We start from the raw sequence: 13,415 nt of genomic DNA, 5'->3' as shown, positions 1-13,415 counted from the left end.
CAGTGCCCCCTGGCCCTTCCCCTTCGCCTGCCCTCACATCCCTCCATCCTGCCAGTTGGTCCTCTGCACAGCCAGAGCATGTGGGCAGCGCTGTGGGGCCAGAGAGCCCTCCTCCCGCCAGTGTCCACCATCGAGGCCCCCACAAAGCTGACTTTCCCCTCCCCACCGACTTCCCCTCAGCGGGAGGCACCGTTCCCTTCCGGCCTCAAAATAGTCCCCGAAGTGGGTGCTGACTTCTCCCTGCCTTCTTGCACAGAAATCTTTTCCAAGAGGCGCTGGGGTCCAGAGGAGGGACAGATGGTCTCTTTCTTTTTATAACGTGGCCAGTCTTTTGAAGTGAAGAGCTGTAAACACAAGTTTTGCCTTTAGCAGATATACTGTGAGCACAACAAGGACCACTCAGTGCTCCTCAGCAACTGCGAGTGGCGCTAGCTGGGGAGGAGGCCGAAACTGGGCAGAGCACTGGGAGCGTGCAGGGGGCCCAGGGGCCATGGCGTGGCAGTCAGTGTCTGTTCAGTCTGCAGCCAGACCTTGTGTTCCTGCCCAGCCGGGTCCAGGTCTGCAGGTCCTGGAAACTGTGTGCTCATCAGGGACCACACAGCAGCAGGCCCACCTGTGCAGTAGCTGTTTTCGGAGGGCTGATCTAGCTGTGTTCTTGTGCACCTCTCCCAACTAATCCTGAGGCCTAAAGGCCATGAGCTGGGCCCGGCCGGGCGTGGCTCAGCGGTTGAGCGTTGACCTAGGATCCTAGGCGATCGGGGTTCGACTCCCGGTCAGGGCACATGCCCAGGTTGCGGGCTCCATCAATGACTCTCTCATCATTGATGTTTCCATCTCTCCCTCCCCTTTCCTCTCTGAAATCAATAAAGATATACTTAAAAAAAAAAGGCTATGAGCTGGGATGGATTCTCTTTAAGAGATCCCTGGTTCAGTTTTATTAATATTACTGTTGTTTGGAGAGAAACATCGACGTGAAATATCCATTGATTGCCTCCCATACGCGTCCTGACCAAGGACTAAACCCGCAACTTATGTGTCCTGACAGGGAATCAAACTGGCAACCTTTTGGGGTACAGGATGATGCTCCAGCCAGCTAGCTACCCAGCCAGGGCCATGGTTCAGTTTTATCACTTTCCCCCTTGAGCCGTTTATCACAGGGTTAACCAGTCCCCATGGCTGTACTGGGCACTTTTGGGGCCTTTGCAAAGGACAAGAATGGCTGGCAGATAGGATATCGGTTGAGCTCCCAAAGAGCTGAGGGCTGTTAGATGCCAGCGGGAAGCCAGTTCCCAAGGCTCTGCCCTGGTGGCTCCTCACCCATCGGTGACAGAGATATGAGACATCAATAACTACTTCTAAATGGATGTGCTGCTGTTTGGTAGATTTCAAGAATTTCATTCACTTAAAAGGGCATAAGTTCAATTAATAGACCTCATTAACTTCAAAGATGTATCATCTTTGCACTGAATTGGCTCCTTTGTAGGATGACTGGCTCCATTAACTTTATTGCCTTGGCAATACTTTGCATAAGGCATGGGAGAGATAGCAGCAGAAAGAATCTCCAGGGCTGCCTGACTCCCAAGTTCCAGTAGCTTCTGTGGTGACCAGTGCCCTGTCTGCAGCTTCCTCAAAGGGCCCAACATCCCTCTTGGGGTTTATTTGGGGAATTAGAGTCCAACCACCCACCCACAACACAACCTTTTAGAGGTGAGGAAAGAACCCAAGAATCACCAATTTATGTTGAGAAATATCAGGCCTATGGCTCTGGGAGACTGAAGACAGCTGTCCTGGACTCGCCCATCATCAGTCCAAAGTTAGCCTATTGACTGTTCAGGTGGCAACCGGGAAGCATCGAGGTGTGGTGGGGTGACAGGGTGGGGCCTTTGGAGGCAGGCGGTTTTGATACTCTCACCCCAGCTCTACTGGGCAAGCATCGTACCTAAGCCTTGGTTTTCTGTCTATGAATCCGCCTCACAGGGCAGCTGCAAGGATTACATAAGTACAGAGTGAACATATAATGAATATAAATGCCCACTCCAGCCCTTCCAGAAGACACGGCTGCATCAACCCACATGGCCCACCAGCTCCCCTGTAAGGGCAGGCTCTGACCTACAGCCTGAGACGGAGACCCTGGGGGAGGCCACAGGTCTGCTTCTCTGCTCTCTGGGATGAATGACATTAAATTAGGAATCTTAGAGTCATTGTCCACATCAAAACCTTTGCCTCATATAACTATCTTTTAGTCTAAGAAGGTAATGACTGTTCTCCATAAAGAGAAGACTGAAAATATAGGAACTATTTTTGCCTCCATCAGAATGTCTGAAACCTGCCTGTTCAGATGGCCAGATAGTGGCCCATGGTCAGGCCTAGTGCAACTGGTAAGATGCTGGGCATGTCTCTGTGTGGTTTTCAGTCTGTGGGGACAGGGAAGCCTTCTGGGATGAACTCTTAGCAGCGCATGAAGTAATGAGAGGGCACCTAGGGAGTGGGAGTGGTTTCTCAGAGGGTTCTTCTAGACAGTTTCTTGGGGTAATGTGATACCTTGGTGACACCTCTGAACCTCAGTTTCCTCACCTGTAAAATGAAGAGGGGTTTCTAAATGACCTTTAAGGTGATATCTGACTCTGACATTCACTTTAGTGGTTGGGAAGGGGGTGGGAGTGGTGGGGAGAGAGTCCATATGAGAAACCAACCCTGATGGCTCCCTGACCTTGGACTTGCAGCTTCCAGAACTATGAGAAAATACATTCCTGTTATTTAAGCCCCCCAGTCGGTAGTATTTTGTATGGCAGCCCTAGCACACCGATACAGAGCCCATGGCATTGGCCCCACAGGAGATGGTGAAAAACCAATACAGATTTGCCTGGGATGTGTGCAGACCTGGGCCTGAGACACTGAGCAATGACAATGTTGAGAGGCCACTTGGAAGAGGGGAGAAAAAGGCAGTGAGAGGCTGGTGGGCAAAACCAGAGAGTTCACGGCACTGTGCTTGGTCATCCAAAATGGTTCCAGGACAGTAGAAAGTCAAGAAGAGCATTTTCTTGGTGATGCACTGAAAACCCAACTTCCTTCTAATAATATACATATATATATATGTTTTTATTGAATTTTTTTCGAGAGAGAGGAAGGGAGAGAGAGAAGCATCAATGTGAGAGAAACATCTATTGGCTGCCTCCTGCACGCCCCCCTACTGGGGATCAAGCCTGCAACCTGGGCATGTGACCTGACCAGGAATCGAACCAGCGACCTCTTGGTACATGGGACGGTGCTCAACCAACTGAGCCACACCACAGGGCTAAGATGTATTTTTTAAAGGAAAGGAGAATCACACTAAGAAAACAGGCAATGACAACTATTTCAACAGATAACAACCCTTTGGCCATTTTTTTTCTTCAGGCAATTTACACAAAGTTTTGTGTTCCTAACCTACTCGGCTGGCATTAGTCTCAGCTTTTGTATTTCTAGAATAGTGAGTGTACTCCTGAATGGAATGTAATTTCAACCAAGTTGCTTACCAAGAAGCCAGCCTGGTGCCATGTGTCCCCCAGTTTTGTTTCATGGTTCGGGGTACCATGTCCTCCCCCCTCCCCCGGGGACAGGGAGCTGGGACGCCACACTGCCCAGCTCTCCTCCTCTCGAAACTCATCCCCAAGTACCGTGTGGTTTCACTTAGATGTGGAATCTAGAAAAATACCAAAGCAAATGAACAAACCAGCCCAAATAAAGACAGACTCATCGAAACGGAGAAAAAACTGATCGTTGCCAGAGGGGAGGGGAGCGAGGGGGCTGGGTGAAAAAAAGTGAAGGGAAACAAGAGGAACAAACTTCCAGGTATAAAATAAATAAGCCACAGAGATGGAGAGTGCGGCATAGGAAACACAGTCAATAATATCGTAATAACTTTGCACGGTGGCAGACTTAGTATAGGAATCACCCTGTAAGGTCTATAAATGTCAGATCACTATGTTGTATACCTGAAATGAATATTGCATTGTATGCCAACTATAAAAAATCTTAAAAACCTCAAAAAACTCATTCCCAGACTCAAAAATGGGAAAGCCCTAGAGGTCAGCCAGACAGGGCACAGCTTTCCCAGCCGAAGCACACGCTGGATGTTTGAACAGGGACCAGGCGTCGGGAGAACTGCCACTACCCTCTGTGAAACGGGGAGGAAGGCTTACAGAGCTTCTGACCCCTGGGCATGCACCAATCTCCCAGGCAGGGGTCAGCGCCCCCTCCCCGCCCCACCTCATGATTCTTAACTAGATCAAAGCCCCTGAACACCAAAGGGGTCTTCACCTTGCAGGACCACAATGGCCCTGGGGACGGATAAAATGGGCCCTTGCCTGAGAGCATGGATCCCTAACGGCCACCCCTGGCTGGGGAGGCAAAGAAGGCAGCGGGCTAGCGGGAGGGAAGTCGGGGAATGGATTCTGTGTGCCAAGGATTCAGAGAATGGAACTCTCGGGCCCGTACGTGTAAATCACTAGCTGAACGTGCCTCAAATCAGGACAGGCCCTGCGAGCCATCTGAGTAGAAGCGTGTGTGCGCAAGTCTATGATAGATGAATCTATTGAGAAATCATTATTCTGTGTCCCTGGCACTTATTCCAAGCATTCTTCCTTCAGATTGGGCATTTGTAGAACTATCTGCCTTCTGCTCGCCTCCCCTTCATCATTCTGACTGCTTTTAAAGGCCCAGTCCACACTGACCTCTTTTCTCTGGCCCCGGTAGCTCTTCTTGCTGGTATCCCTTGGACTCCCCAAGGGGAGTGCAGGCTCCTCCAGAGAGACCTCTGTCCCTCCCAGTGCCTGGTCCAGTGTCTGGAACACTGTAGGCATCACTGTAGTGCCTACATCCAACAGGAGCTGAGACCTGTCTGGGGACAAAGCCGGCACACTGCCAAGTGTGGGATCTGCACACAGTAAGCGTCTAATACTACACACATTAGTTGCTCAATGAATGCAGCAAGGAGGGAGGTGACAGGACCCAAAGCCCCTCGGGGGCCTCTGAGCGTCTGTGATCTAGAACCTAGTGGTAACCCCTGCTGGTGTCTGCATGGCCACCACTCCTGAGGGACAGTTAGGGCCAGAGCAGGATTTCTGACCTCAGAGATGCTCAGCAGAGCCTTGGGGCTGCAAGCCCGTATGCTGTTCTCAGCTGAGTGTACTCAGCTCAGAGAGGAGAAGGCCCAGGGTCCTCCCTCATGCTGTCTCTGTTCCGCTGAGCAGTGTGGCCCTGAGAGGGCTGTGCCCAGGCTGGTGACCCGGCAGGTCACCTCCTGCTCCGAGGAGGACTCGGTCTCTGGGTGATGAGCCTGCCTTTGCTGCATCTCTCTGCTTGCCTGGTTCACTCAGTGTCGAATGATCTGTTAACAAAACCGTTAAGTCCAGACAACCCTCCAGTTAATGATTGACAACCCTCTGGAGGACAGAGCTCTGTGAAGGGGGCTGGGCAGTCACTGTCGGGGAGCGGGGAGGAAGGACATGCGCAGGCGGACTTCAGGTCCCAGGGGCTCTGACACGCGTGTTTCCTGGGGAGGCTGTGTGTTGGGGGTAGGCGCTCTGAAGGGTAGCGGTGGGACTGCGGGTTTGGCTTCAGATCTGTGCTGAGGGTCATGCCGATCAGACCTGGGAGACTATTTTGGAAAACCTTGCTTTAAAAACAATATTCCTTCCCTGGGATTCGTTAGAAATGACTATAGCGGCAGTAATACCAACAGCTAAGATCACGGTGAGCTTACCATGTGCCAGGCACTGTGTTAAGACTTTACACACATGAAATCCTCATGCATGTCTATGGGGATGGCACTGTTGTTACAGATAAGGAAACTGAGGCTTAGAGACACCAGCTTTCTAGCACAAGTTCACTGGGTTAGCGGGTAGTGGAATCTGAATTCTACCCAAGCAATTTGGTGCAGAACCTGGGCCTCGGGCCCCCTTCCCGGCCGCCAGCCGCCAGCCGCATCCTTCTGACCAACCTGCTTTGGTTGGTCTGTCCCATCTATTGATGTGACCTCTGCAGTGTCCTTGGCACCCTGATATCAAGTTGAATGTCACAGGATGCTGAGAGCCCCCGAGGGTAGTTAGGAGGAGTCCTCCCAAGACAAACGGTTTCTGGAATTAGGGGGAAGATCTGAGCAACAGGTCTGGTTCCTTTTGGCTGTTATGGCGACGGTGGAGGTCAAATGTTTGTGGGAGGAGAAAGGCGCGTTTCTCCTGTTCAGAGTGGACCCCTGGGAGCTAGGTGCTGTGAGCATCACGATGTTAATGCTGTTAACGCAACATCCTGAGACTCTGGAAGGCAAACGGGTCTTGGCTTTGTCCCATTTGGGCCCCTAGGAGACCATGGACTCAGAAAGATGGCCCTGGTACCGGTAGTGAGACTAATAACAGCAGCCACTTTTACAGTGATTACTATGTGCCAGGCACCATTCCTGGGCTTTAGGTAAAATAGCTCGCCTACTCACCACAACAGCTGGAAGAAGCAGGTTCTATTATATCTCCCTTTTCTGGATGAAGAAACTGAGACAGTTGCAGATCCCATATGCTCTGGCCCCAGTATTTTGGTGGAGGTTCTGGGGTACAGGAGTACATGGACTTCTGTTCCCAGGAGTGTGGGGAAGGCGGGGGGGGGGGGGGCGGGGGCTGAAGAACAAAGTCCCACACAGGCACTTTCCTATATGCTCAGGGCCTTGGGTACCAACCTGCTTCCAGCACACACAGGGAGGCAGCTGGAGAGAAGCCACAGAATGGAGGCGGGTCATTCCAGCCCAGCGCTTTGTGCCTTCAACCATCTCATGCTTCCTGAGCATCCCGCAGAGCCAGGCACTGGCTGGGGAACCGGGGGTGGCACAGGGACCGGACAGAGCACTTGTGGGCCCCACCCCCAGAGCTCGCAGTCTAGTTGGTCTTATTAAATTCTCCTCTACGCTGCATGAGGCTAGACGAGAAAAAGAGAGCTCAGAGAAGTTAGGAGACTTGCTCCAGCCACACAGCTGTTCACTATGCCTCCAAGTATCTTTAGCAGACCTTGCCTTTGCCAAGCAGAAGGCCGCATGAGGACAGACAGAGCTCCGTGGGGCGGAGGTCCAGGGGCAAGGACGGGAAGCGAGCTGTGGAACCACAGGAAGGGGCTGCACACACTGCATGTTTCCCGACCCTGGGAATCCTCTTGGCCACTCACTCTGGGCCTACAAAATCTAAAGTCAGAACAGATAAGCCTCCTCACTTCACGTCAGCTTGGACTTTGCTTTTTGGTCCAGAAGCAATTGGGAGCAGGAGCAGCCTGGCTTCTCTCTCCTCGGACATGCAGGTGAAAATGCAGCAGTGTTTCTGCATCACTACTAGGCCCAGGGTGTGGGGCCTTACAAGGTCTCTGGCTACCCTATTAGCTACCAGTAATCCTTTTCAAAAGAAAGGGGATAGAAAGAATGACATCCATAGCTTGTATCTCTGCTGTGACACAACCAGCTGGGCTCACGTGGCGCCAGTGCAGTGACATTAGACTTGAAGGTTTCAAGGCCTGAGGTTGGCCACCACCTCACTCATGGATGAGCTCAGGGGTTCCAATCCAACAACAAGATGAATGGCTCAGATATTTTATAACAGGATACAAATGGAACTAATTCTTTTTTCCTCCCTTATCACTTTGCACACATGAAATCTATTTTAATTAGCTTTCAATATATAACCTTAAAAAAAAGAAAGAAACCCCACAGATTGCTCCCACCCTCAAATGGTTCTTAGAGAAAGAAAGATTTATCCTGTAAATTTCTTAAGAAAATCTATATGTGCTCAATGCATTTAAATAACACTCATTAAAGTGAACTGCATGCAAGCTGCCTTCTCTAGTCACAGATGAGAGACAGTAGCCTGACCTATTACAAATCAAAAACCACCTTTATTTTTCAACTGGTTAAGTTTTAAATTAAAGTCCCAACACCCTTTTTGGGAAGGCAGGCTAACATAAATAGCCCCAACTGAAATTTTAGCTCAGTCGATTGGAAGATAATTACAAGAAACAAAATGTGAAATTTTAAATCAGGGCACTAATGAAGTCTAAAAATACCAGTGGCCCATCCCTCTGGTTGGCAAGACCTGCTCTTCATGGATGGGATTTCTCCATAATTACTCAACCCCGTGAGAGGCCAGGTTGTCACGTCAAACAATAGTAGGGAAAAATCTCGGGACTTTAATGAGCTAGATCTCAAGGCGAGCTATGGTGGATCTTATTATAATGCTGGGCAAGGTTTCAAACAGTGAACAGGAGAGAAGGAAAGTTCTTTTTTAAAGTGGAGCTCAGACTAGTGTTGATGCCATCACGCAGGGCCTCCTGGTTCCCACTTGGAGCCGGCTGTCTGTCATTTAGGAGTGTGAAATCAATTGGGCTCTGGAGATGTAAAATCCCGAGGGGCGAAATTAAAAGTGACCCAAATCCAAACCCACACAGTCTTGTCAGGGATATGATTCTCACATGGCGAGTTCCAAAGATTTGGTTTCAAAATTCAGGTTTCTTATTTTAAAAAATATGCAGTTGTTTGACATTAGATCTGACAGACAAATTATAGCTTTAGCAATAAAGGCTTTTAGGATTAGAAATGAAAGGAGAAATTACTTTTAAAAAAAACCCCAACAAACTCAACAGGCTTGAGTTTGGAGGCCTTTGTGTATATGTGTTTCATTGTCTCTCTTCACCCCGTATATAAGGAGATAAATCAGCTGACGAGGGCTGTAAATAGAGAAGTGAGTTAAATGTAATTTCTGGGGAAACAGCCAGCTCTCTGGCAAACTATGGGAGTCTGCATGAGGGTTGTCACTGGCTGGAGCTGTGGGGGAAATCTCACTGGCTCACCAGAAGGGGGCGCTGTGAACACTTTCTAGGCACACCCTATCCCTGGCTTTACCAAGCACTGAATCTACCCTTTGGGGCTGGCAGAGGGAAGCCCATCAAGGTCCTTCTTTTGTCTCTCCTCCTGTCCAGGGGCTTGTGCCCATTGTAGAGGGTGGTCCATGTCCTCTGGCCCCACAAAGACGTTATAGGTGCCACTCTGCAATGACCCGCTGGCCCAGTGTGCCCAGGGGCCACCAGCAGGGGCCTGTCCCACTGCATCTTCCTGATCTTGTGGACTCAGGTGCCTGATGACGATGACACATGCCGGTTGGGTGCCTGGCAGCTTTGGGAGGCGGATCCCAATTCCCTGCTAAACCCCAAATGAGGGGCTCCAGTCCAACCGGGGCCAGTTACTTTTTTGCACAGAACAAATCTTTTTCCTAGATGTATGTCTGAAACATGGCAAGTCAGCAAGACCTTTCACCAGCCCCAGGATGCCATCAGGGTAGGGGGTGATCCTCCCCTTGGTGGGGAGAAGGGAACCCACCCAGAGCCTCAGGCTTTGGCAAAGCCTTGGGAGCAGCTGGGACGCCCAGTGTCCATTGTGTCAGAGTTGGCAACATATAAACTGGGAGTAAGTTTGTGTTTTTATAAAGGGAGAGTGAGCTTAACCAAAACAATTCAAACAAAAAATTAATTTAGTCAATTAAAAAAAAATCTTAAACAAAGCAGAATTTTACCAGAATTTAGATGTAATTTTCTATAATTTTCTCATTTAAAACTAGTGCTGATTTCCAAAACAAAGGCAGTCAGGGCGCCATGAGATTGGGAATGAAACCCAGTGAAGATCTAGGCACAGCTTTGCTGTTGGGATGCTTGACAAGGCCTGGAAATCACCAGAAACCATGAAGATGAGGATTCATGAGAACCGAGGGGACAGAGAACGGCTAGTGGGAGTCAGTGCTCCGCTTAGAGGCAAGGCCCCGGGATGCAATCTCAAGGGGCTGTAAATAGGGAGGCTGAGAATCGTGCCCAGAGACCCACACTTTGTAGGTCCACCTACCCTCCCCTTCCCTTTCAAACAAGGCTTGGCTGCCTCCGTTCTGCACTTGGCAGGAGCAGGACCCAGCTGTCTGGAGCTCTAAGGACCCAACAGCCTCATGTCTGTGGCCTCCGGTCTTCGTGCCCACCGGACCTCCCGCCTCCTTGGTCCTCCCACCCCCTTCTGCATCTTGCTGGACAGATCCCTCCGACAGATGGCAGAGGGAGGCCTGTTGCTGAGGCCCTTTGCCCTAACCTCATGACCAGAACCAGTCCTGATATGCTCCCTCCGCCAGGCTCTGCTCCCTAGGATCTGCCTTGAAAACTGCCCTGGGGCTAGGGCAGGGGGTTAACTGAAGGTGAGGCCTGGAAGTGCTCTTTTCAGAACCTCACTGAGACACCTTTGGGTCCTTGAAATGAAAAAAATTCAGCTGGCTCAGGGTGGTCTGGGAGTGTCTCCAGGGCCTCGGCAAATTCCCCGGGAGGCGCTCTCATCCGATGGCACGGCCGAGGGTGCTTTTTTGGAGAGGGACACACGGACAGTTCATATTCCCGCTGTCCTCTGGAGAAGGCCTGAAGGGACTGTTTCATGGAGCCCTAAGGGGAACAGGTGATTCCTGCTTGTTCTGCCCTTGGTGTCAGAGGTGAGAATGGCCCAGGGCTTGGGCTGGAGGAAAAAGGACCTGGGACTTTGCAGACTCTCCCCTCCCCTCCTCTTCTTGTCCACTCACATTGCCCTGCCTTCCTGTCCCGTCTCCCTCCTCCCTGCTTCTCCTGTCTGAGGCTGGGGGAGGCCCTACTGCAGCCTCCGGGGTGGTGGAGGCCAGCAGACTGCTGGTGGAGGGGACGGGCCACCGGGAGCCGCACTCCTGTGGCTGTAGTAGTGACCGCGTGGGAGGCACAGGCGCAGGCACACAGGGAGCAGGTGGCAGCAGGACTTACCTTTGGGGTGCCCAGGGTCGGTGAACTCATACTTCCCCACACCAATGGTCCGCAGCATCTGCAGCCCGTGGGCTGAATCGGTCGTGGGGGGCCCATTGGTGGCAGGGGCACCGCTGGGGCGAGTGGCAGACGGCTGGGCTGGTGGTGGTGGAGGCAGCAGGGGCCCTGCCATATGACCGTTGCCCACCGCGGTGTGTCCCGGGCGGGCCACCTGTCCCACGCCAGGCAGTGTGGAAACGGCCAGGGGCTGTGGGCTGGCATACAGGGCCTGGGCAGGCATGTTGACCACCACGCTGCTCAGTGGCTGAGAGGGCGGCTGTGGGAGCGAGTAGTGGCCTGGCATCAGCGGGAGCTGGGGCCCCACGTGTGGAGGCAGTGAGGGGGTCACCCCAATGACCGGGGCCTGGACGTTCACAGCCGGGCTGAAGGTGGGAGGCTGGGCCACTCCATAGGAGTGTGCGATCAGGGCAGGCTGGCTCCCGGCGGCCACCGTGGTCACCCATGGCCCTGTGCCTGCAAGGGAGATGGAAGAGATGTTATCTGGCGGTTATACATTCACTCAACAAACACCAACTGCCCCAGGCCCTGGGCTGGCTGCTGGGGTCACAGAGGCGGACAAGACACCGTGCCCAGGAACTCAGAGTAAGAGTCTGATTATAGCAGCACAAGAGAAGGGCCGTGGGAATATGTGAACAGATGGCTGCAGGGCTCAGAGGCAGCAAAGCAGAGAGAAAAATGGGAGGCCTTCAAGGAGATCTGGATTCAAATCCTGACCCTGCCACTTACTAGCTAAGAGCCTGGGTAAGTTGCTTATCTTCTCTGAGCTTCGCTCTTTCCACCTGTTACATGGAACTAGCAACACCTACCGCAGAGGTCTCCTGGGACGAACTGAATGAGAAAAATGTATTTAAAAAACTAGCAGTGTCTAGTGTGTGTTAAAAGTTCCATACACATTGGTATTTTCCTTCCTTTTAGAGAATCACTGTCTGAGAGGGTGGGGTGGCAGCCGGATCGCGATGGTAGGTGTTTGCTGGGCCAGGCAAGAGCAGCAGAGCCTGAGGCCAGGCAAGGGCCCTGTGCTGCAGGAGGGCGGAGCTGGGGGTGTGGGCGGCATGGGAAGGTCGGTAGGAGCTGCTCTCTATGGCCTTGCTGGGGGGCCAGCCAGCCTTGGGGGAAAGGTGAAAAGTCCATTATGGCCCTGAAGGGAATTGTGGCTGAACAAGGGAGTCAGACACACCTCCTGAGACCTGAGCAGGCCCAGGGCCCTCTGAACCGAGCTGCCATTGACATGACTCAAGCAGGCCTGTGAGTGAGACCGCAAGATACTGTGACAGGCAAGGCCAGTCTGGGTTGCCTCTGACTGAATGAGTGTGGATCTAGGTCTCTGTCACCTGAATGTCACCTTAGCTTTCATGATGCACCTGGAGTGGCAGTGTAGATTGAGGGCGAGGGGCTGAGGAAGGAGAGTGGACCACCAGCCCCACAGGCTAGAAGTTGGGGCTGGGAGTCCCCTCTCAGAAATAAGATTAAGAGGCTGGGGGAGAACCAAGATGGCAGGGCAACTATCAAACCACCAGAGGGCGCTGTCCCCCAGGAGGCGTCCAAAGTGAGAGCCACGGGGTGCGGCGGTGGACAGCCAGGCTTGGAGACAGACAGACAGCCGTGAGGCCTGATTCTGCCCTCAGCTGAGTGACCTTAGGCACAAGCCTCCCCCAAGTCAGTTTCCTCATCTGCAATGGGACAATACTAGCACCAGCTTCACAGGGCTGCCTCGAGCATGGAGATGACACAGAACAAGGCACATCATCCCTGTGCAACAAATAGTTCTGATTCTGATAACGACAGAGGGTGGAGAAAACTAGGAGCTGGCAAATGTCAGGGAAGCGGTACCAGCAAGATTCGAGAAAGGGCTGCTTAGGGGGATTGTCCGCCAGCCTGAGGAAGAGGAGGTGGCATCACCGTGAGGCAGCCTGGTGTCCTAAGGACAAAGTGTGCCCTGCTAAGCTCAGTTTTCTCCAGGATGAGCCAGGGAGCCTGAAAAACATGCCCCAGAACTTCAGAGCACAGCTGGGAGGTCTCAGATAACTCTGTGGGGAAGATACAGAGATGCTGTGCCAAGCAGGCTATTGATTCATGAGCCCGGGATGGCCCAGAGGGTGCTGGAGACCTAGAGAGGTGTCTGATGGTGTGAACCATGCCCTGCTCACACCGTTATCAATGTCCAGGTGATGATATGGAAGACATCATGACTAAGTCTGCAGGTGACAGACTATTGGGAGGGTTAGGCACAGGTCAGCAATAAAAGCAGGAACCTAAGAGATCCTGCAGGTCACAAGAAGACATTGACAAGGTATCCATGCCCAGCTGCCTCACCAGATCGAGAGGAGAGGGACGGGGTCAGAGTAGCCACATGCAGTACTGGGGTCAGTATTACTGTTGAGACAGCATGGGATGTGGCTACCAGCAGAGCAGAGGTGACGTCAGGCTGCAAGGGTCAAAGCAGAGGGGCTGAAAGAAGGAGGCGCTGGGAGGACCACACATGGGTTCTTTGTGTTGGGATCACTGCTGAACAATGCAATGGGAGCAACTCCTTTGAAGGT

At 52.1% G+C, this 13,415-nt stretch overlaps 1 protein-coding gene across 2 annotated transcripts in view; it reads right to left on the bottom strand.

Annotated features, from left to right (window-relative positions):
• Window positions 1-13,415, bottom strand: part of KLHL29 (kelch like family member 29) — a 249,194-nt gene that overhangs the window by 37,928 nt on the left and 197,851 nt on the right. For both annotated transcript variants that reach the window (XM_081156708.1, XM_081156707.1), the window contains one exon: window positions 10,816-11,328. In XM_081156708.1, the coding sequence (XP_081012834.1) occupies window positions 10,816-11,328 (513 nt within the window). The remainder of the gene's footprint in view (window positions 1-10,815; window positions 11,329-13,415) is intronic.

The sequence above is a fragment of the Miniopterus schreibersii genome (assembly GCF_964146895.1).
Source record: "Miniopterus schreibersii genome assembly, chromosome: 13".
NCBI lineage: Eukaryota > Metazoa > Chordata > Mammalia > Chiroptera > Miniopteridae > Miniopterus > Miniopterus schreibersii.
The sequence above is the reverse complement of the archived record's forward strand: the minus strand, read 5'-3'. Positions and strand labels throughout refer to the sequence as shown.